At 44.6% G+C, this 24,718-nt stretch overlaps 1 protein-coding gene and 1 long non-coding RNA gene across 2 annotated transcripts in view; both read right to left on the reverse strand.

Annotated features, from left to right (window-relative positions):
- LOC106812885 (melanotransferrin-like) overlaps positions 1–24,718 on the reverse strand; it is a 74,308-nt gene that overhangs the window by 9,303 nt on the left and 40,287 nt on the right. Inside the window, exons 7-9 of the mRNA XM_014816883.1 lie at positions 2,374–2,611; positions 1,755–1,883; positions 1,491–1,633 (exon numbers count right to left, since the gene is read on the reverse strand). Coding sequence (XP_014672369.1) covers positions 1,491–1,633; positions 1,755–1,883; positions 2,374–2,611 — 510 coding nt within the window. The remainder of the gene's footprint in view (positions 1–1,490; positions 1,634–1,754; positions 1,884–2,373; positions 2,612–24,718) is intronic.
- On the reverse strand, positions 20,711–21,512 carry LOC106812892. Its single transcript, XR_001394398.1, has 2 exons — positions 21,400–21,512; positions 20,711–21,065 (listed from the first exon to the last, which is right to left on the reverse strand). It is a non-coding gene; the product is annotated as an uncharacterized LOC106812892 (long non-coding RNA).

The following is a 24,718-nucleotide window of genomic DNA, read 5'->3' on the forward strand; positions in this document are numbered from 1 at the left end:
GGTGTTTGCTTTGCGTTTTGCACTACCGTCAATCATTACCCGGTACCCGCTATACGTCACGCCAAGTACATCGTTACATTTGGTGACCGACGACCGGAAGCAACACACTGGCCACAAAACGAGAGACAGTCGCAGTACACACTGATCTCGAGTCGGGTTTCGGCGAAAATACAAGATTTTCACCGCTCATTATCTCAGCGTAGGAGCATCGTAGGAACAAGCGGTTTGTTTTATATTAACAAGGTATGACAGCTGATCAATAATACCACAAAGAATCTTGTTTGTGGAGAAAGTTTATTAATTCGACTAATACTGCAACATGGTTTCAGCATTTCACCGTTGTACGCTAGCTCTCTTTATACGCTTTTGTTAATATCTATTTAATATTCTTACATTAATAATATAGGCCTATAGTTAATCAAATTTTTCATCAATGGTTAGATTTGAATTGAATCGCAGCATTTTAACCTGTGACGTTAGTCTGAACCGTGCTCGTTTGTGTGTGAGTGTGTGTGTGTGTGGGTGTGGGCGTGGGTGTGTGTGTGTATGTGTGTATGTATGTGTGTGTGTGTGTGTGCGTGTATGTGTTCGTCTGCGTCTTCGTCTGCGTCTCGGCAGTCTTCGGGATCGGTTTCATTCAATGCTCGAACGAATTCGCCGTTGTCGAAGTATCGGAAATCCTCGTACCAGGTGGCGTTGGAGGCGAGCTCGCTTAGTTCGGTGGTGCTGTCCGTAAACATGGTGTCAGTGGTATAGTACGGCGATCCGTACAGCTGGAATTCACCTGAGTCTTTGGTGGTAGCTACAGAAATCGAATATTAGAATCGAAGTTAATTAACTATCGTGCAAACACCGTGTATAGGTAATTAGGATTTACCATGCAGGTAAGTAGGCTAGTGTTTAAAATTAGGCATAAAACGCACCAACTCAGAATAAATGTAAACTCAGAGCGGGGTGTTAAATTTGTCACCGCATGAGCATTAAACGTTAGTAAAAGCAGGGGGAGGGAAGTCTATGCTAGGTTTTTCATGTAAAAAATGTGCCATTTCCCAGATCCCGGTTAATTAAAATCGCAGTTCCGTTTTGAGGTTTCCGGTTGACGTCTATCCTCAAATCATTATTAATTCATCAGGTATTTCCTGCTTCCCAGATGTGATCCAATCCCAGAGAAACGACCGTTCCCACCCTCACAGTTAACCTTCGCCGAGTGTCGCGCCGTAGGAATCTAACAGTTTCTCTTGATCTGTTCATCAACATTACTTGGGATGCTTCCACGGCACGCTGAAGCTGCCCTCAAAGCAGGTGCAGCAAATAATGTAGGCGGGAAAAGGAGGGTGGCGTATGTGGAGCTAAGAAGCACCAGCTTATGTGACAGTGGCAAGCTGCGCTTATAACAGGTGAAGGATGTGGGCGGAGAGAGGGAAACGTTACATGCGTGGAGCATCAGGCGGGAAGCATCAGGCTTTGTGACAGCAGCAAGCTGTGCTTACTGTAGTAGTAGTCGTGCGCCGTCTTCAGCAGATCTATCATGATCCACCTGTCTTCGTACGACTTCTGATCAAACGTCAGCAGGCGATTGCTCGGCGTCACACCGGCGTTGCAATCAGCACCCGTATCTCTGACGCCGCCGTCCCTAGATGTAAGCATATACCAGTAAGTTAGTGCTTCGACGAGTGAGTCGACAAGTATTGAGCGCGCCATCTTGAAATTTTCTGCGTTCCGCGGTGAAAGCATTGCCCAAGATAACAGCATACCGGCAAAGGTACTTGTAGTCGCTTTTAATCAAATTCTTTGCCCAATCATCTTGGTTTCTGCCATCGACGTTCTCGTCGACTGTCGTGTCCTTGAGGAAAGCTACATCGCACGCATCCTCGACCAGTCCCCTATGAACGTAAACCGTATTGGTTGTGTCACAAGCTGTCAAACGCTTGCCTCACGGTTATTCAGTGCATGCATTTACGTGCGTGTATGCGCCTGTGTAGGATGAAAGAGAAGGAGTGGGAAAGAAAACGATGAAAACGATGATAAAGAAGACAGAGAGAAAGAGAGAGAGAGAAAGAGAGAAAGAGAGAGAGAAGGGAAAAGTATACAGATGAATGCATGTACTTAGGAAGAATACCATATTCATACATTTTTAGCAAGACTTCCATTTCATAGCAGTTAAAGCGAAAAAATGTACATACTTGAAGGAATGCATAAAAAAATTACCCAACAAACCTTGGGGCAGATCTACAGTAATGTAGCGACCGATAATCGACGTTGATTTATCAATTGGAATTTGGCACCTCCGTGAACGCGTAGTGTGCGTCAATTAATAATCATTATGTATACACACATTCGTACGGACGACCCCAGAAATCGCGATAGTCTTACCTGAAAGCACCAGCAAAGCCGAAATACTGCTCGTCATGGGTCATCATGCCTCCGTTGAGGCAATGATTGACCAGATTTCCGTTGGTCGCTCCCGGTACGCAGCCGCCGGAGAAGAAGGCGGCCATCTTCTCGTCTAGCTGGCAGTCAGGGAGGCTGAAGTGTCCCACGTCTCTCAGCAGTCTTCCCGGCTGCAGCCAGCCCGCAGCACTGCCAATGAACGGCGCGCAGACCTTCTTATCTGCGACAACGCAAGGGTAAGTATTGAGACGGGCTGACAACTACGCAATAAACGCGAGATCAAGAATGGTCACGAAATGACGAGAAATTCGTGAATGACAGCATTAGCCTGCAGATGGACAAACGAATTGAAACGAAACAATCGAAACAAAACAATAAAAAAATTCGCATAGACGCATCGAAAACGCCCGTCGCTAGAGTATTCGCGATGAAAGGGACTCACTCTTTAACTCCTGAATGTTGAAATTGCCCGATCTGGTCGACTTACTCACTCACTCACTCACTCACTCACTCACTCACTCACTCACTCACTCACTCACTCACTCACTCACTCACTCGCTCACTCACACGTACATTTACTCACTCACTCACTCACTCACTCACTCACTCACTCACTCACTCACTCACTCACTCACTCACTCACTCATTCACTCACTCACTCACTCACTCACTTACTCCCTTACTCACTCACTCACTCACTCACTCACTCACTCACTCACTCACTCACTCACTCACTCACTCACTCACTCATTCACTCACTCACTCATTCACTCACTCCCTTAATCACTCGCTCACTCACACGTACACTCACTCACTCACTCACTCACTCACTCACTCACTCACTCACTCACTCACTCACCCACTCACTCACTCACTTAATCACCTGCTCGCTCTTTCTTTCGCGCATACCCTTTCTTTATCATCTCTCTCTCAATTTCACTCTCTCTTTCATCTCTCTCTCTCTCTCTCTCTCTCTCTCTCTCGCGCGCGCGCGCTCTCTCTCTCTCCCTCTCTCTCCCTCTCTTCCCCACCCCTTCTCTATCGTTCCCTCTCTCTCCCTCTCCCCTCTCTCTCTCCCTCTCTCTCCCTCTCCCCCTCTCTCTCTCCCTTTCTCTCCCTCTCTCTCCCTCTCTCTCCCCTCTCTCTCTCTTTCTTTCTCACTCTCCCCGATCGGCCCGGCAATTTATGATGGTGCAGGATGGCCGAGGGGGCGGTGTTTTGGTAATGGCAAAACCCAGCGACAATGGCAACGGCCGATATGCGGTCGCCGTATATACGCGCGGTTCGGCGGCGGGAAACTGGTCCCATATAGGTCACCGTGATCCATTATCTGTCACCGCGGCCCGTCGGCGCGTGCAATATTCGCCCATATAAAAGTGATTTGTCATGCGAGTCTCCATGTCGACATGTCAAGCGCTGACGTGTCCACCCCGCAGCAACAGCGGCAACAGCAGCAACAGCAACTATGGCACCAGTAACAGCAGCAATTAACAGCAATAGTAGCAGTAGCAGTAGCAGTAGTAGTAGCAGTAGCAGCAGAGCAATTAGTCTAATTAATTTGCAAATATCCACGCGCGTAAAAAATATTATACATAATATACGGCAATTCAAAACATTCTATAATAATTCTATAATTCTATAATAATAATTCTATAATTCTATAAATATTTCTATAATTCTATAATTCTTACCCCTGAATCTCTGTGAATTTTGAGTCTATTGAAGCGCGATTAGTCTAATTAATTTGCAAATATCCACGCGCGTAAAAAATATTATACATAATCTACGGCAATTCAAAACATGAAAATTTAATTTCCTTAAATTTCCTGAACTTCTACAATTTCCTTCAAAAATTCCTTTAAAATGGTGGAAAATCACAAGCAATTTCTGGAAAATTCCCTCTGAAAGTGGAAGCACTGCCTACACTGTATTTTCTTCGAGTTACAACATAGTACATATACCATTATGGTCACTGAGCATGTTGTAATCAAAGGGGTATTCATTGCAGATGCCATTTGCAGTCAGTGTATGCTGAAGAAAAAACTGTAGTGACAATTTCCGCAAATTCTTATATTCCAATCAAAGGATATGAATTTTCAACGTTTTCATTAATTCCTATTGCTGGTGCAAGCAACTCTCCATTTCTTTTCTACATGTACACAGATTCTTACTGATTCTCTTCTCCTGGATATTAACTGAGCTTGCTTCGTGTAATGGACCGCAATGTAAAACAAGCTTTTACAGATGTAGCTGTGCTGTCCAGAGTGCTGATCAGCGAGCAAGGCAGCATAATGTACTGGCCAGGGAAACAGCACAGCAACAACAACTTCGGCAGGCAACAGAAAGACAGAGAAGGCGACATACCAGGTATACAGAGACAACACAGCACAGAGAACAGCGTCAGGTACAAAATACAGAAAGACAGCGTCAGACAAGATGTACACAGACAACAGAGGAAAGAGAACTGCAACTTCAAGCCCAACGTCAAAGAGACAGGACACAAAAGACACTAAAAGCAATACGTTCTAACAAAAAATTGGGTGTTATAAAAAACACTCAGTATTTTATGGAGGATGAATTTTTCATTACCCAATGTCACCATGAACAACCATGTTTGTATAACGCTGGAAATAAATGTGAATTTTGCAGTGCCTACCGCTGGAAAGAAGAGAGAAACGGGGTTTGTTGTGAAAATGGAAAGATCAAGTTGCCCGTTGCACCACCAGCTCCACATGAAATACAACAGATTTATAAGGCTAGTCGATCAACAGTCCTTCACAACCTGCGGTCATACAACAATGCCCTAGCTTTAGCTTCACTCGGATGTAGTCAACAAAGCATGCCTGGATTCAGTCCCACTTTCAAAATTCAGGGAAAAGTCTACCACAGAATTGGTTCCCTAATGCCAACAGATGGAGATCACCCAAAATTTGCCCAAATCTATTTCCATGATACAGAGCATGAGCTGCAAAACAGACTGCATCACAATTCACATTTACATCCTGATGTTCTGACTTCTCTCCAGAACTGCCTGCACAGAGTCAATCCCCATGTCCTTTCTTTCAAATCAGCAATTGAGTTTGCAGATAACCATCCTGAGGCAAAGCTGGTGCTCAGTGCTGAAAAGAAACCATCCAGTGAACATGCCCGGCGCTACAATTTACCTACAAGCTGTGAAGTGGCAGTCATCATGCCAGGTGAACAAGGATATCATAACGATGTCATCCTACAAACAAGAGGTGGTCACATACAAAGAATCAATTCAACGCACCGTAGTTATGACCCACTGCACTACATACTGCTGTTTTCACATGGAACAGATGGATATAGGGTAAACATCCAACATGCTTTGGGCCCAGGCCACATTTCCCCCACACAATTTTACAAGTACAAACTCCAAATACGTTCCAACACAGACAACTTCATCATGAAATCTAGGCGACTCACACAACAATATGCAACAGATGCCTTTGCTAAGGCTGAATCTCAGCGTCTGAGATGGGTTCGAAACAATCAAAGTACTATCAGAGCCGATAAATACAAAGGATTGTTGGATGCTGTCAATGACAATGATGAAATGAGAGCTGGAGTGAAGGTCATCCTCCCACCCACATTCTATGGTAGCCCACGTTGGTATGCAGAAGCATTTCAGGATGCAATGGCTATAGTGAGGAAGTTTAGAAAGCCTGATTTCTTTATTACCTTTACTTGCAACCCACGCTGGCCTGAAATCAACGCGTCTCTCTTTGATGGTCAACATCAAGCTCCAATCTCTGCTTTGTGACTTGGTGAAAAACGATGTTCTCGGAAAGGTCAGAGCCTACACTGCAATGAAGGAAGATCAGAAAAGAGGCCTTCCTCACTGTCACATCTTACTGATCATGTATGATGCTGACAAACCAAGGACGCCATCAGACATCAACAAAATGATCTCTGCAGAAATACCAGATCCACTAGCAAATCCCAGACTATACGCTATAGTCACAAGGCACATGATCCATGGCCCTTGTGGCCAAGTCACTCCAAACAGCCCATGCATGGATACTACAGATCGAGACAAGGTCTGCCAAAAAAACTTCCCCAAACAGTACTGTTGTTACTGATGACACTTACCCACACTACAGAAGAATATCACAAGAACATGGTGGTCAGACACATGGATTGAAGGTCACACGACAAAAGTTCACAGCAGACAACCGCTGGATTGTGCCATATAACCCATTCCTGAGTCTAAAGTACAATGCGCACATCAATGTAGAAGTTGTCATCAGTGTCAGCTGTGTCAAATATTTGTACAAGTACACTTGCAAAGGCTCAGACCGAGTCATGGTAAGGCTGGCAAATGGACAAGAAAAGGACATCACAAACGATGAAATAGAGAGATATGTAACGGCCCGATATGTTGGTGCTTCAGAAGCATATTGGCGTCTGTACGAGTTCAATATTTTGAACAAATACCCACCAGTCACCAAGCTTCCACTTCACCTGGAAGATGAACAAACTGTTCTCTTTCAGCCACACCGGGCACAGGAAGTTGCCAATAAACCACCCCGAAAGACAAAGCTGACAGCTTATTTTCAACAGAATGCTACAGATCCACTTGCTGAAGCCATTCTGTATCCAGATATCTGTCGCCAATACATTTGGAAAAGCAGCAAATGGGTGAAACAATAAAGAAAAGTCAAGAAAACCCAGCAAGAGCACGGCAATGACAAGGGATGGTCCGACATAAGGCAGTCACGGTGCGGATGAGAAACCTAGTAGGCCGTAGTAAAACGGGGTGAACGCAACAAAACGTGGCAGTACGTAATATAGGTCGTAACAAAACTTGGAGGCGGTCCGTAGTGGGGCGTGCTACGCGTTGGCTACGGGCCCGGCGCGTTGCGTTCTACTACAGTCTGACACGGCGCGTGCGGTCTGGGAGGAAGTATGTAAAAGCCGGGCCAGGCAGGGGAGTTTCATTCAAATTCAATCGACGACACATTACTGCATCTACAATACGAAGAGAGAAGACAAAGCTTTGAAGAAAAAAGGCCAAGCTAAGCCACCGAAGAAGCCAAGACGTACAAAGGCCCCCCGCCCTGCACCACCACCACCAGAGAAGCAGGAGCAGCCTGAAGATCCTCGCCGTTCACCGCCGCCAGATCAAGAAGAGGAGCGTGCTGCTGCTGCTGCTGACCCGGTCCCTGAACTGAAACCTCAGGATACAATGATTGCTATTGCTTGGGAGGCCTTCTTTTTATACCGTGGGCACAAACGTGCTCAAAAGCTGCCCGGCGTCCACGTTTAATCCGTAGAAAGCCTTGACAAAACGTGAAAAACGTGTCAGACCTTGATCAGAACGTGAGAAACGTGAGGGACCCCATCCGAACGTGACGGGCCGGGAGGGAACGTACTGGCATCCGTGGTAGACCGCGGGCCGAACCGTAATGCGCCTTGGAGCCTCCGGGACTCAGCCCTCCCCCCACGGCCCGTCACGGATACCGTGATAGACCGTGAGAAAACTTGGCAAGACCTAACTCAACTTATAACAAAACTTGAATACAGATTAAAAATGGCCAAAAATCCCACGGCGCACTACGTTTCGGGCAAACGGGGCTGCCGTGGCCGCCGGGAACATAATGTAAACCTAGCATTAGATCGTGCTTGGGGACTGCCTCCGCTAGCCGCTCCGCGTACAGCCGACGCGTCCGCACGAATACGCGCTGTTCGGCAGGGAGGGGGTACGTTGTCAGATACGTCAGAAATAGTCGAGGGTTTTGAAGGGAAGTGTCGTGCAAAAGTCATGACAGTTTGGATTTATGATAGACATCAGCATTTATGATGTTTAGACTGACAACGAGCCCCAGTAAAATGTCGCTCGAGCGGCTAAATTAGCGATCCGCTGCATATATCCGCGTATATCTCATACTCGACGTGATGCGGCCATGATGCCGAGGCGCGCCGAGGATTGACACTTTGTGTCTTTCAATCACAGCCTACGCTGCACCAGGGTTTTATATTTTTAAATATGGGGACTCATTGGACCACCAAATTGCCGATCTCAGGAACTAGGGCATTCTGCTAGGCTAGAACGGTGTCCTACGATAGAGTTTGGCACAAATACGAAAATAACACGCTGTTTAGCGCACTACGCTACGTCTTTCTGTTGCATTTTCGCATTTCCGTAATCAGAATAAGCCTCGCTTTTTTCGTTGCTGGGCATGAATGGGGCGTCAACGACGTGACCCGTTACTGCGTGTAGGTGTTTGGCGAGACTGTTTGCTTTTCGTAAATAATGAAAGGCCCGGCCGATGCATTTCGCACCGAAGTGGGAAAATTTGATATTTTTACCCGCTTTCAGAAGTGAACGAGTGCGTCATTCATGGAACAATGAAGTTTTTCTTAAAATTAAATAATTCCTAAAATCCCTAACTGCGCTACTCGATTGTTTTAGCCAATGAACGTAGCTGTGTGTGTGACGTCTTGCCCGCGCGCTTTATGCTTGGCTTAGCGGGCCTCGAAATGGATATCAAATGGGTGAAACAATAAAGAAAAGTCAAGAAAACCCAGCAAGAGCACGGCAATGACAAGGGATGGTCCGACATAATTAGCAGAATTCCTGTAATCAGCTTCACTCCAAGACAGTCTGAGCTCTACTACATGCGAATGCTGCTTCACCATAAACCAGGCGCTACAAGCTTTGCTGACTTACGCACAATCGATGATCAGAAAAAAGACATTCGCTGCTGCCTGCCTGAAACTTGGCCTGCTAGATGATGACGCAGAAATAGACAAAGTGGTAAGTGGTTAGAAGTAGCACTGGTGAAGTTTGGACCTCAGCTCAGTGAAGTCTTTGCCACAATCCTCATATGGACTCCGCCATCACAACCTATGGCCTTTTGGAACCGTCACCTCAAAACTCTGAGTGAAGACCTGCTGCACCAGCATGATGTCCAGCTACCCACAGATGAAATCATCAACCAGGTTCTGTTTGAAATACAGCAGCATGTTGAGAGAAATGGCTACAACATGGAAGACAGGAATATACTTAAACCAGATCCTAGTTTCATCAGACGCATGGCACCAAGGGAACTTCGTGAGAAAGCAGACTACAATATCCAGGAGCTGGAACAAGTTCTTTAGGAGAATGTTCCCCTCATAAACAGAGAACAAACAGAAGTCTACAACCGGACTGTTGACTCAGTTAACAATAATACAGGCCTCCTCATTGCCCTTGATGTACCAGGAAATACAGGGAAGACCTTTGTCCTAACAACCATCCTTGCAAAGGTCCGCAGTATGAAGAAAATAGCACTGGCAACAGCTACAAGTGGAATTGCAGCCACACTTTTACCAAATGGGCGGACACTGCACTCTAGGTGTAAAGTACCAATAGAGACACTGGCAGACACATCTTTCTGCAACATATCAAAGAGGCACAACAGCACAACTCATTCGACGCTCCAGTCTTTTGGTTGTCGATGAGGTCACGATGGCCAACCGCAAAGTCTATGAGATGCCACTTGCCGCCCTGATACGCCCATCCGGCGTCCATGATGGCGTAGTCGGTACCTCCCTCCAAGCCGACGCGGCTCAGGCAGGTCTTGAAGTCGATGTTCTCGACGCACTTGATGCTGGGCATGACGTACTGCACGGCGAGCGCGTCGCGCAGGCCCTCGCACTGCTGCTTATCCTGCTTCGACGCCGTCGTGCATATGCTGATCTCCTTCTCGTTGTTGGACCTCGGGCAGTAGTCCTTCTCGTTGGCATCGATGAACGGCTTGGAAAGGTAGTCGCTGATCTGGATGAGAAAATCGTCGAGGACCCCATCATCCCGGTCCCGGACGACGTTGCTGAGCCTCTCCGGCAGTCGGTTCCCGGTCGAATCGACGGGATTGTCATTGTCGTTTGATGCTAGCAGGGCGGTGACGAACGGCAGATTCGTTCCCTGTGATGAAAACCGTGACAGACGTCGCTTAGATCGTGCTCGGCGACTGCCTCCGCTAACTGCCCCGCGTACAGCCGACCGCGTCCGCACGAATACGCGCTGTTCGGCAGGGAGGGAGTACGTTGTCAGATACATCAGAAATAGTCAAGGGGTTTAAAGGGAAGTGTCGTACAAAAGTCATGACAGTTTGGATTTATGATAGACATCCGCATTTATAATGTTTAGACTGACAACGAGCCTCAGTAAAATGTCGCTCGAGCGGCTAAATTAGCGATTCGCTGCATATATATATAGTTGCATTTTTGCAAGCGGTCACAATAATTTAACATGTAGATTTAATCCGCGTATATCTCATCCTCAATAGACAGATCTACTCGTATTATGTCGAATAGCGATATACTTGGCGAGTGAACATTTTATGCTCTTGAGTTCTGCACATCGAATCGAGGTGGCTAATAATCATATTGTTCTTTTTCATCTGACACCTACTACGTGCATCACAAAATTACTCGCACCGCACACGACAGATTCTCTTTATATCCTCGCGTGATTCCCACAAACAAGTCGTATTCAATACGTGTATATAGCATATGCAGACACCAAGTGTATCACAATTCGACACAAGAATACCTCTTGTAAGGTTAACAGTAAGTAAACAGGAAGAAACGTCTAAAAATATAACAAAATGTTGAGTAAATGTCTTACAGAATGGCGTGCAGCATTCCTACGTGTGCATAAAAAGCCGTGTAACTATTACTACCTTGGCGGAATAATATAGATTCGTTAAGGCGTCTCCTATTGCCTTCTTCTGTCCACGTGACTGATACGTCATGATATGATGGGTCGGGTAGCGTCCCCAGTTGCAGTTGTCGACGTGCGTAAGCTAAATCAAATGCAAAATTCATCCGTGTGCAATACATCATTGACGCTGGTATACTAATCTGCGAAGCTATGAACAAGTCGGTCAAGCACGCGGGTCTTACACATCTCGTCTGCCTAGTCTTCTCCATCATTTACCGATTCTTCATACTACTGCGCAGTGTCGTTGTGATTCATGTTTGCTACCAATCTGATTTTGGCCATATTCTTTTGCTACCGATTGTTACCTTCGCGTCTGCTGTAGATTGTAAACGCGTCGATTCTTGGTGATATTACTGCCCGCAGTACGTGTCAAAAACACATTCGAAGAAATTCCAAATATCCAACGTACCGGTTGGTTGGTGTCTCCAGAGGTATCGTCGGTGCAGACCAGGCGGAATTGGTTGCTGTCTCCGATCTCCTGGATGCACAACAGAGGAAAGAGAACTGCAACTTTAAGCCCAACGTCAAAGAGACAGGACACAAAAGACACTAAAAGCAATACGTTCTAACAAAAAATTGGGTGTTATAAAAGACACTCAGTATTTTATGGAGGATGAATTTTTCATTACCCAATGTCACCATGAACAACCATGTTTGTATTACGCTGGAAATGAATGTAAATTTTGCAGTGCCTACCGCTGGAAAGAAGAGAGACTCGGATTTTATTGTGAAAAGGGAAAGATGAAGTTGCCCGTTGCACCACCAGCTCCACATAAAATACACCAGATTTATAAGGCTAGTCGATCAACAGTCCTTGACAACCTGCGGTCATACAACAATGCCCTAGCTTTAGCTTCTCTCGGATGTAGTCAATAAAGCATGACTGGATTCAGTCCCACCTTCAAATTCCAGGGAAAAGTCTACCACAGAATTGGTTTCCTAATGCCAACAAATGGAGATTACCCAAAATCTGCCCAAATCTATTTCCATGATACAGAGCATGAGCTGCAAAACAGACTGCATCACAATTCACATTTACATCCTGATGTTTTCACTTCTCTCCAGAACTGCCTGCACAGAGCCAATCCCTATGTCTCTTCTTTCAAATCAGCAATTGAGTTTGCAGATAACCATCCTGAGGCAACTCTGGTGTTCAGTGCTGAAAAGAAACCATTCAGTAAACATGCCCGGCGCTACAATTTACTTACAGACTGTGAAGTGGCAGTCATCATGCCAGGTGAACAGGGACATCATAAGTATGTCATCCTACAAACAAGAGGTGGTCACATACAAAGAATCAATTTAACACACCGTAGTTATGACCCACTGCACTACATATTGCTGTTTCCACATGGAACAGATGGATATTGGGAGAAGATCCAACATGCTTTGGCCCCAGGCCACATTTTCCCCACACAATTTTACAAGTACAAACTCCAAATACGTTCCAACACAGACAACGTTATCATGAAATCTAGACGACTCACACACCAATATGCAACAGATGCCTTTGCTAAGGCTGAATCTGAGCGACTGAGATGGGTTCGAAACAATCAAAGTACTATCAGAGCCGATAAATACAAAGGATTGTTGGATGCTGTCAATGACAATGATGAAATGAGAGCTGGAGTGAAGGTCATAGCGTAGTCAGAACGGTGTCTGGGTGAGCAGGTGGTGAATCGATCATCGGTCCAAACACCACCAGTGTCTTGGGCTTATGGGCAGAGCCCGCCACTAGTCGGTCTTGCTGAGCATTGAAGCCCGCCCACTCGACAGGCTTGTCACTCTCATGGACTTGCGACAGCCAGGCTGCGTCTCGCTGCTGACTGAAACTGACTGCATCGGATTGAAGCTGTGACTCTTCTGCGGACAGAGCTTTCATTGGAATCAGAGGTGGATTCAGCTTGGAAGGTCCTGTGTAGTGCTGCAGCTGTATAGCCTGATTGGCTATGAGTCGCTGAGAGAATGCCTCGTGTTTCTTGACTCGAGGGATCGTGAGCTGCATCACACCAATGTTTCCTGTCTCGATGATGCCGGCAGGATGCTGGGTGAACTCCATGACCATGGTGTGGGTGGTTTTCATCCCATTTGGTCTCGTAATGTTCAAGTCGTAGTTGTCAGCCTATATATACTATCTATGAACAGTGAATTTACATTAAAGTGTCTTATTTTGACCGTTGACCGTCATTTTGACCGTTGACCGTCATTTTGACCTTAACATTGACCCCATTATCTAAAAAATAACTCCAGAAATGAACTCCCTGCCCTCGAAAACCCTTAAAAAGAGGTATTGCATGACACTCTAGAGCATCGAAATCACAAATTGTAAATTGACCAAAATCCAAGATCGACGGCGGCGGCCATCTTGAATTCCAAGAAATGCTCAACGTTGCACAGGTAGCAACCAAGCTAAATCAGCTCTCCTAACTATATAGAACACATTTCCATAAAAAAAAGTTTAGAGTAATTAACATTGCAGGGTCAACATTTTGGCAACTGGACTATTACTATAAAGAGGCTAATCTTGTGTGTGTGTGTGTGTGTTTGTTTGACCTCGCTTTTCTCCGTGATTTTTTACTCAATCGCGGTAACTGAAGATATATTCAGAATCACCACGTCTTGAAGGTGGTTCTGGCTGAGACAAAAACTTAAAAAATTTAAAAAAGTTAAAAAGTTAAAAATTAAAAAACTTATTACTCAATAGATGGCGCTACATCTCAGATTTAAAGTCTTACAATCACCCTGCTTTCACTTTCACTTTCACTCTGCTTTGACGTACACCGTACTGACACCAGCACACACACACACACACACACAAAACCTTTCATCCGCTAAAACTTGCCATTGAAATCCAAATTCTTCGCTTCATTTGTTGAAAACAAAAAAATACCACCAACGCGTCATGTGTTTCGGCAGATAGGACGAGTGATATATGTTCAGTCGTCGCCCAAGGGGAGTAACTGAACAGTACGCGATCACACGTAATTACCATTAAAAACTTCTCTCGTTATTGGTTCCATCATATACCGCGTCGCAGCAATATACACCTCCTCCGGCCGTAGCTTGATGAGGTCTGCTTCCATATCCTCGATCGCCCGCATGCAGCCGAAGACATGTTCGCGCTGGAAAACGGAATTACATACTCTATGGATCTGTTTTATTTTCAGGTCTGATGTAGTATAATCTCTCTTGCGGACGAAATGACGTATTTGACGCATGAAAAATCACGAGTGTAAACCATTTGTGCACGAAGTGAGAATTATGTATATATTCTGCGTGAAGAGATGATATTTTCAAGAGTTTTGCTGAACTGAAACGTTACTGACGTGTGGAAATATCGCAAGTTTTACTTTAATAAAACGTAAGCGGTCTCAGATATTTCTACCTTAACGCAATCGATGTTTGGCATGATATACTTCTCCTCGGCGAATAACTTCATCTCCCTGCACCTCTCCATGTCTAATTTGTTAGTTACGCACCAATTCACTGTAAAATGAAATATTGGCAAAGAGCGTAGTAGTACTAGCGGGATACCCGGCATTGCCCGGAGAAATCAGTGGCGTTACTCAGTTGGTGACCGCTTGGTTGAAATGGAAATACCCAAAAAATCTATCTATCCATGTGTAACGTTCGTCCCTCTGTCCTTGCCCCCTCGCTATTCGTCGTGCCTGGCCCGCAGCGCCCTCCGCTGCCAGGGGTCGGCCGAGCCCAGTTCGGGCAGACCCTACGGCCTCCGCGCAGGCTAGGACAGGGTTGAGGGAGGGGGTGTTACTCCCCCACCCAGGTTCGACTAGGTCATGCTAGATAAGATGACAGCCGTACAGTTCTTGTAAGATATATCATATAGGTCATTTATTATACACGCCGGTCCGCACGTGGACGCGATGGCTGTTCGTGCCTACACGCGCACTATCAACCACAGGCACTTGAAGCGTTTCAATAAAATATAATGCTAACTAAATACGAAATATATTTACTACCAAATTCTTAATGTTTCTATACTCTCTTTCACCTATTATTGCCGACAGTTTCCAACGCCTCTCCTTCCTCGCATTACTTCTTGACGCGCGCATCTCGCGCCCGCGAAATTCCGCTTATCGCACCCTTTACAAACTAGCATAACTTTAATATAGACAAACCTAACTTTCCTCCTTTCTACCTCACTTCCCTCACACCATATCGCGTACCGCCGCAATTCCTTAATAATACGCCGCCGCGCATTTCCGTGAGCTCCCCCTGCGGCGAGCTACCCAACATCGCAACTTCCTCGACATCGCGAACTACACTATACCTCTCAACTACTCAATATCGCAACCGATACGATATCGCGAACTACTCACTATCGCGAATTATACCATTGTCGCGCAATCACACACATTCTTAATTATCCGCTTTACGTAGCAGATAACAGGTAGCACCAAACGAACAGAACACAGTGAGATTCGGTTAACGGTACGGTTATATAGCTTTTATTGCGTGTTACTAGTGTACAAATGATTCCCCTGCATTCGTATATGCAGCGGTCCTTCTATCGATCTCGTCTAAAGAAAGAAAAGTAACGCTCTGTCTCTCTTTCTCTTCGTCCTCGGCTGCTTCTCCTTCTTCTTCTTCTTCTTCTTCTTCTTCTTCTTCTTCTTCTTCCTACCTAAACCTAACCTGAAAAGCAACACCCTCTTCCTCTTTCTCTTCGTCCTCTGCTTCCTCTTCTCCTTCTTCTTCTTCCTAAACCTAGCCCTGAAAAATAACACACTCCCTCTTTCTCTTCGTCCTCGGCTGCTTCCTCTCCTTCTTCTTCTTCTCCTTCTTCTTCTTCTTCTTCCTACCTAGACCTAACCTGAAAAGCAACACACTCTAACTCTGCTCTGTTCGGCGCGCCCTATATACCTATAGCAGGCGCGCAGATTTCGTTCGCTGACGCAATCACTGTGGTGCAATCGTTTCACCCTTCTGGCGCAAGCCGTTGCTGGATTATTACATTATCTTAGGTAACCCGTGCCGGGCACGGCGATTGCATCATCCCAGGCAAATCATGCCTAAGTAACTATTCCTTGTTTTCCCCCGACAGGCAGCAGCACCAGCAGTGATAGCATGATGTCAAGATGGCCGCGCCCAGGCGTTGATATTTACATGCTGTCTATATTTTATCCTGCCTTTAGTCTATATATATATGGTTATTCTCTCTATACTGTGAGTTCAGTCTGTCCATCCTGATCTAGTCTACTACTCCTGTAAGTTACACACCCCCGAAATCTCCACACTAGCTCATCTAAACTCTCAAATCGTGAATTTATTTCCCAAGGCGTTATTTCGAAATTTGGCGCCACCCGCCTCCATCTTTGTCTCGTTAAGTATGAAAGCGGATGGACTGCCGTACCTCCAGCCTCGAAACATTATGATACGGCTGCCGTACCCGTAGCCACAGCCAATGCTTTTTGTAAAGGTATAATGAGGGTATACGTATAAACAAGGTTTTTTCCCTTCTCATTTGGCTGGATATTTTATTATTTTTAGCTATCGTTGATATTTTGTATTGCGCATAGGGGACGCGCGCATACGCACACTCTATAAGCATATCATTGCAGCTGATTTTTTAGTCGTAAACGCAGATGTTTGCCCGCTTGATAAGAATAGTCAACAGTTGGGGCTACGTGACCGAGCCGGGGTTGCGGGATGGCGGTGGGTGGGCAGGTAGACATGAGTTCATCGGGTGAATCAACGTGAAATGACAGGTGCGATAAAGCTATCATTAGCGATGGCTGGATTTTATAGTGCACACGAACTGAACTCATAAGAAATTTGGCGAGTAGAACAAGAGCCGCAGAGCGTCTGGGCTCATCTATAGATAAATATGTTAAAGAATGAATAACATCGTCAAATATTTTAATATTGTTTTCCGATTTTAATGATATAAATTATGCTTCATACGTTATTGCCATTCTAGGTATATTCTCTATCGTGATCTAATAGGCCTATGTACGAAGCAGTTAATCCTAGAATCTCTACCACCCTAAGCTATATATCTATGAAGATCAAAGATATGTGTCAGTATTCTATTAATCAGATGACCGTTTTTGTGGTTAAAGACTTGACAAATTTTGTAATATAAATTCGCATGATTCCGTTATATAGATCACATAATGTCCAGAGACTAATAAATCAACAGACCACGCAGTTTACATTATGTACAAATAGCAATTTATATCAAATTAATTATAACGCTGATTTTGCACCGACAAACTACATCTAATTAATCGCTCACTTTTAATCTAAGCCTACTACGAATCTGACCTCTCAGTTAAAATTATCCATCTTATAGATCTGTGTAAAAATGGGTTTAACGCTACTGCTACACCACGTCCAACGTTCGCGCGCGTGTAAAATGCTGTATCGATATTAAAATATTCTGCGATCGCAATGTCTCTCGTTGCCGCTGCACGCACAGGCCGTTTATTTGATAAACCAAGCAGCGACAGAGATGGCTAGAACCGCCAGCAGACCGATTGATTGCTTGGCCGATCCAGCACGGCATCTTCGGGATCGGTTTCATTCAATGCTCGAACGAATTCGCCGTTGTCGAAGTATCGGAAATCCTCGTACCAGGTGGCGTTGGAGGCGAGATCGCTTAGTTCGGTGGTGCTGTCCGTAAACATAGTGTCGGTGGTGTTGTACGGCGATCCGTACAGCTGGAATTCACCTGAGTCCTTGGTGGTAGCTACAGAGATCGAAAAAAAGTTAATTAACTATCGTGCAAACACCGTGTATAGGTAATTAGGATTTAGCTCAAGTGACAAACCCCTAACGCATCTGTACGTGGCGTTAGAGACAGAACGCTTTTAGCCAGCGAGGTTCCGGTTCCGGTTCCGGTACTGGTGCAACGTCACTTCTAGTGCTATGCAGATGGGCGCATAGTTCTACTGAACGCTATCGGAGCGTAAATTTAATATTGACAGTTTGAGCTCTGAGACAACAGCACAACTCATTCGACGCTCCAGTCTTTTGGTTGTCGATGAGGTCACGATGGCCAACCGCAAAGTCTATAAGGCTGTTAACAGAACATTCATAGACATCCGAGAAAATGATCGCACTTTTGAAGGCATCCTTTACAGAAATTCTTCCTGTTCTTCGCTGGGGCAGTCGACCAGAAATCATTGATGCATGTCTTAAAACTTCTTCACTCTGGCAGGATGTCACAGTCATGAAACTCGTAACCAACATGAGAGTTCAGTTAAGTGGAGGTCACAGGTATGCTGACACACTGCTGTCTATTGGTGAAGGCACTATCCCTGTGGAAAAAGAACTTGGTAAACACCAGATAAGACTTGATGCAGACATGCTTATTGAAGGAGGGAAACTCACTGAGCTGTGTCACTTTGTGTTTGACTCGCTTGACAGAGATTATGCTTCTCCACAGTGGCTCTCTTCACGTGGGATACTATGCCCAACAAACCAGGCTACAGATGATGTAAACAATATCATGATCGACAGGTTTCCAGGTCAACCCAGAAAGTACATTAGCTCTGACAAGCTCCTAAATTGTGAGAACCACCAGCAATACCCAGTGGAGTTCCTCAATACACTATCTTCAGGGATGCCGCCACACATTCTTTGTCTGAAAGAAAAGTGTCCAATCATGCTTCTGAGAAATCTTGATCCTGCAAATGGCCACTGTAATGGAAAAAAATACGTGATCAACAGCATGCATGACCATGTGATTGAAGCAACTGTTGCTATGGGTGTCCATGCAGGAAGGCACATTTTCATTCCTAGAATTCCCATCTCACCTACAGACACAACTCTTCCATTCAAAATGCAGAGACGCCAATTTCCAATCAAACCATGTTTTGCCATGACAGCCAATAAATCACAGGGACAACCCCTATAAAAAGTTGGGCTTTACCTGTCAAAATACTTCTTCTCCCATGGTCAACTGTATGTTGTGATGAGTCGGGTTGGCGACAAGAAAAACATCAAAATACTCACAAGGAATGGCCAATTCCCTGAAAAAGATGGTTTCTACACTGATAACGTTGTGTACCATGAAATTCTTTCATAGATCTTCTTCACATAACTATCTGATTGTACAGTGTAATTTAAAATGCCATTTTGTTATGAAATGACTCTGGCAGCAAATAACTTACACCTTTAAAGTTACATGTATTTCCTCTTTATCTTTTCATCAGAAACATGGAGATCACACCGAAAGAAGTCATTACTAAATCACTTCAAGAAATCATTGGAATATGTACGCGCACAACATACAGACAATACACGCCAGAAGCAGAGATCCAAAATGTGATCAAGGTCATCAGTGAAGTAGAACAATTCATGAAAAAGATGGAAGAGCAACACCACGAAGAAAAAAACAAGCTCATGGCCAAGAATCGCGATCTCACTAAAAGAGTCCATGGCTTTAAACAAGAACTAAAAAAGGCCCAAGAAAAATTCACCAAGGTCAAATTCGACCTTGACTCATCCCAGGCAAGCTTTCAAGCCCTCTACGAAGATGATGACGATTTTAGTTCTGTTGAAAACGAACTAAAAGAAGCCCAAGAGGAATCCAGCAAGAAACAAGATGACCTTCACTCTTATCAAATAACCTTTCCATCCCTCTGCAAAGATGATGAGGATTTCACTTCTGTGTAATTGGAAAGTTTATACAATGGACTAAGTTCATCCATACCTATGCAATTTGGTGTTTTGTTTTATTTTTGTTTTTATAACACATGAGGAACATGATACAACTCTCAGTCATACATTTTTTGTTGTGATATTTTTCATTACTTTTTTCCCTGCTCACTTATAGAATTGCGCTCTTTTTTTCCTTCCAAAATGTTTTTTTCTTTGTTTTCTTTTCAGTTACATGAAATATTTAACTTCATCTGTGTCACTTACATTAAGTTTATATTTAAAGACAACATTTGCTGGTTCTACGGGTATATCTGCTAGTATAGATAATCTCGCTTGCAGACGAAATGACGTATTTGACGCATGAGTACAAAAATAATAATAAATCAAAAGATAAAAAACATTAAATATAAAAAATAAAAAGTAAAAAGTAAAAAATTAAGAATAATACATACTAAAGAGGTAGGTAAAGGAAAACAAAGGAAAAAAGGAGAAAACAAGTTCCCCAGCTGTACTCGAACTCGGAATCCCGGTGTAGGAGACGGATGTTCTAGGGATTAAGCCACTGCGCCGTTAAGGGTATATACATAGATTCACACGTACGTGATGTTAATCTGTACGCACCGCCATCTATTGATGAATAGAATTTTTATGAATTTTTAACTTTGTAACTTTTTTTAAATTTCGGCCAGAACCACCTCCCATACATGCTGATTCTAAAAATATCTTTAGTTTTCCTCTAGGCTGCGGAGTTCTCTAGTTATGCGAGTACGAACTAATTCGGCTGAACAACTTTACATATCCTTATAGTCGGTTTGCCGACCCTATATGTCCTATATGGGACCCTGCAATGTTAATTACTCTAAACTTTTTTCATGGAAATGTGTTCTATATAGTTAGGAGAGCTGATTTAGCCTGTGGAAGGCTCGATGAAGACGAACAAGAACGCAGTTACACCTGGTCTTAATGTATGAGATCCTTTATTGATCAGCATTCAATTCTGTGAAGAATGAATAAACAAAAACAGCTTTAGGTTGAGGTTCTTTAAACAACACTCAACAGAAACACAAATCACCCATTCGTATATTGCATAATCTCAGTTAAACATAAATAAACCATTTTGAGTTGACATTCTGTCATTCATAGATACATAAAGATGCTAAGACATAAAGATATGCATAAATGCATAATGACACATTACCGAATGTCACAAATTAACTTACTACTGTGACCGGATGTAACTGCCATTTTCTGATAAACCCAATGTGGTGACCTGTCACACAAAGGTCGGTCTGGTCACTTCAGCCGGTAATAAATCCTGTCATCCAATCATTAGCATCATAAATACCAGATAAGCTGGTTAAATTTCACACTAACTCTCTACAGTACTGCAACTTGCCGTATAACATTACAGTCAAATGCCAGCTATAAACATGCAGTGTGCTTCACGGTAAGCCTTGGCCTTGAATGGCTTAGTATATGCCATTTACACGCGGCTGTGGTCTATCGACTGCAGCATTATAAATGCTGTAATTCACTAAACTTTTACGATTACACATTGAGCGTTACATGTTAAACAGTAACATATTACATCCTAATACCAACGTTTACATATTGAACAACTTATCGTGAATCAAATTGATACAACTCACCTAACATGTTACCACAATGGCACCCGGGCTCAAATGGGACAAAACATTAGCTTCGAGCGCACTCTTGTTCCCCGGCTTGTGCCTCAAAACAGCACCAGTGCCACCTCTCGGTGTGAGATCCTATTTTCGCTCGAAAACGCCTGATTGCTACCTGTGCATCGTTGAGCATTTCTTGGAATTCAAGATGGCCGCCGCCGTCGATCTTCGATTTTTGTCAATTTACAATTTGTGATCTCGATGTCCTAGAGTGTCATGCAATACAACTTTTTAGGAGGTTTCGAGGGCAGGGAGTCCATTTCTGGTATTATTTTTTGGATATGGGGTCAAGGTCGAGGTTAAAATAAAGGTCAACGGTCAAAATAAGACACTTTAATGTAAATTCACTGTTCACAGATAGTAGATAGGCATATTTCAACGAGAAAATAGCAAACAGCCTTAAACAGTACACAATAATCAACGCAATCGATGTTTAGCAAGACATTCTTCTCCTTGGCGAATAACTTCATCTCCCTGCACCTCTCCATGTCTAATTTGTTAGTTACGCACCAATTCACTGTAAAATGAAATATTGGCAGAGCGTATAGTCACTATACATTTAGCATGCAATTACTCGAATAACATCTGTAGTTTACGAGATCAAGCATATAGGCTTACCGCAGGTTAGCGCGCGTGATAAACTTTTCACTCTCAATACACCTTAAACGCGAATGTAATCCAATCTAGCAGATCAATCACGAGATCAATTAGAGGGGAATCTATCATGACGCTTGAAGCCAAGCAAACTAGCTCATCGTAACATGCTTTCAACGCGATTCTAGCGCGACAATTGCTACGTCTAGGGTGCGCGCGAGAGTGTCAACAGCCGACGAGATACAGTGCTGGCCGCAGCCCGCTGGGGGGGGGGCAAGGTACAAGTGTGGCGTGCAAGGCGTGGCGTGTGTGTTGACTCATCTAACGTCGTAGTTTACGTCGTGGTTACTCAGCTAACGCTCAGCTAACCCTTATCCAAAATTACCTGGCAGATATAGAACCGGCACCCATGATTTCAATCCGCAGTAGAACAGTCACGAGCATTTAATAGCACTAATAATTATAATAATGATGATGATAATAATATATCGATATAATTATGTCGATATATTAAATAAATACTAATGCTATTGTAGCGAATTCGACCCGCCGTACAACATACACTATAGCATGCGTCAGCAATACTTCAACCTTGGAGACGTACGGCTTCGTAGCCACGTGGCCTAGCAGCGGATTGGAAAGGAAAAACATGCTACACCACTTGACCTATGGTTTAATTGGACGGGACAAATGCATGTCACACGTGGGGGTCACATGACTGTGACCACGTGATGTCCCACGGCTGTATATAAGCTGCGGCGTCCGGCTCCGAAGCAACACAGAGCCAGCTTGGCTCAGTCAGGGAAGCTCGCACCCTCCCACTGCTCTCTAGCTGCTGGTGGCTTGTCCGCCCTGCTAGCTGACCATTGGGGTGTAGCCGACTAGCTAAGCACTGTTCATTACTGCATCCGGGCCTTCAGCACAAAGTAACGTATGATCACGGGGTGTGTTTTATCTGCCGCTGGACTGATGGTCAACGGTGTGTAATAAAAGCCCCGGCATACCCGGTGTGAACACCGTTACTTTGTCGTTTCGTCTTAGGAGTTGCGTGTGGATTCCGTTAATCCAGTGGTCGTTCCTGTCAAGAAATTATACCCGGGCCGAACATCAGGTTTGCTTGTTTGGTTGTGTGTGCGCGTACCTGCGTGTTTGTATGGGGCTCGGCAGTCATCGGGATCAGTTTCATTTAATGTTCGAACGAATTCGCCGTTGTCGAAGTATCGGAAATCCTCGTACCAGGTGGCGTTGGAGGCGAGCTCGCTTAGTTCGGTGGTGCTGTCCGTAAACATAGTGTCGGTGGTGCTGTACGGCGATCCGTACAGCTGGAATTCACCTGATTCCTGGGTGGTAGCTACAGAGATCGAAAAAAAGTTAATTAACTATCGTGCAAACACCGTGTATAAGTAATTAGGGTTTACCATACAGGTAAGTAGGCTAGTATTTAAAAGTAGGCATAAAACGCACCAACTCAGAATAAATGTGAACTCAGAGCGGAGTGTTAAATTTGTCACCGCATGAGCATTAAACGTTAGTAGAAGCAGGGGGGGGGGGCTAGGGTTTTCAAGTAAAAAATGTACCATTTCCCAGATCCCGGTTAATTAACCAAATCGCAGTTCCGTTTTGAGGTTTCCGGTTGACGTCTATCCTCAAATCATTATTAATTCATCAGGTATTTCCTGCTTCCCAGATGTGATCCAATCCCAGGAAAACAACCGTTCCCACCCTCACAGTTAACCTTCGCCGAGTGTCGCGCCGTAAGAATCTAACAGTTTCTCACAATCTGTTCATCAACATCACTTGTGATGCTTCCACGGCACGGTGAAGCTGCCCTCAAAGCAGGTGCAGCAAAGAATGTGGGCGGGAAAAGGAGGGTGGCGTATGTGGAGCTAAGAAGCACCAGCCTATGTGACAGCGGCAAGCTGTGCTTATAACAGGTGAAGGATGTGGGCGAAGGGAGGCAAACGTTACATGCGTGGAGCATCAGGCGTGAAGCATCAAGCTTTATGACAGCGGCAAGCTGTGCTTACTGTAGTAGTAGTCGTGCGCCGTCTTCAGCAGATCTATCATGATCCACCTGTCTTCGTACGGCTTCTGATCAAACGTCAGCAGGCGATTGCTCGGCGTCAAACCGGCGTTACAATTAGCACCCGTATCGCTGACTTGGCCGTCCCTAGATGTAAGCATATACCAGTAGGTACCGAGGGAGTCGACAAGTATTGAGCGCGCCATCTTGAAATTTTCTGCGTTGCGCAGTGAAAGCATTGTCCAAGATAACAGCATACCGGCAAAGGTACTTGTAGTCGCTTTTAATCAAATTCTTTGCCCAATCATCTTGGTTTCTGCCATCGACGTTCTCGTCGACTGTCGTGTCCTTGAGGAAAGCTACATCGCACGCATCCAATTTTTCTATATTATATATCATATTGATCGCCGATGAGCACCCGGGGTCGTATGTGTCTATGGCGGTCACAACGGTTCATAATTTCCGTTCACTTCATGCAATGCGTAGCGGTTCTACTGTACATCCAAATACTTACGCTTATACACGTCGTTTGCCCAATTTCCCGGCGCGCAGCTTCCGCTGAAGTATTGGTGCGCGTTCTTGAGGTCGTCGTGACATGCCGCCACGATCATCTTCTTGTTCTTGGCAAGCAGCGACAACGGCATGTCCCAACCTGCAGGGTCGTTA

This window comes from Priapulus caudatus, unplaced genomic scaffold, assembly GCF_000485595.1.
Source record: "Priapulus caudatus unplaced genomic scaffold, Priapulus_caudatus-5.0.1 Scaffold697, whole genome shotgun sequence".
In the NCBI taxonomy this organism is placed as follows: domain Eukaryota; kingdom Metazoa; phylum Priapulida; class Priapulimorpha; order Priapulimorphida; family Priapulidae; genus Priapulus; species Priapulus caudatus.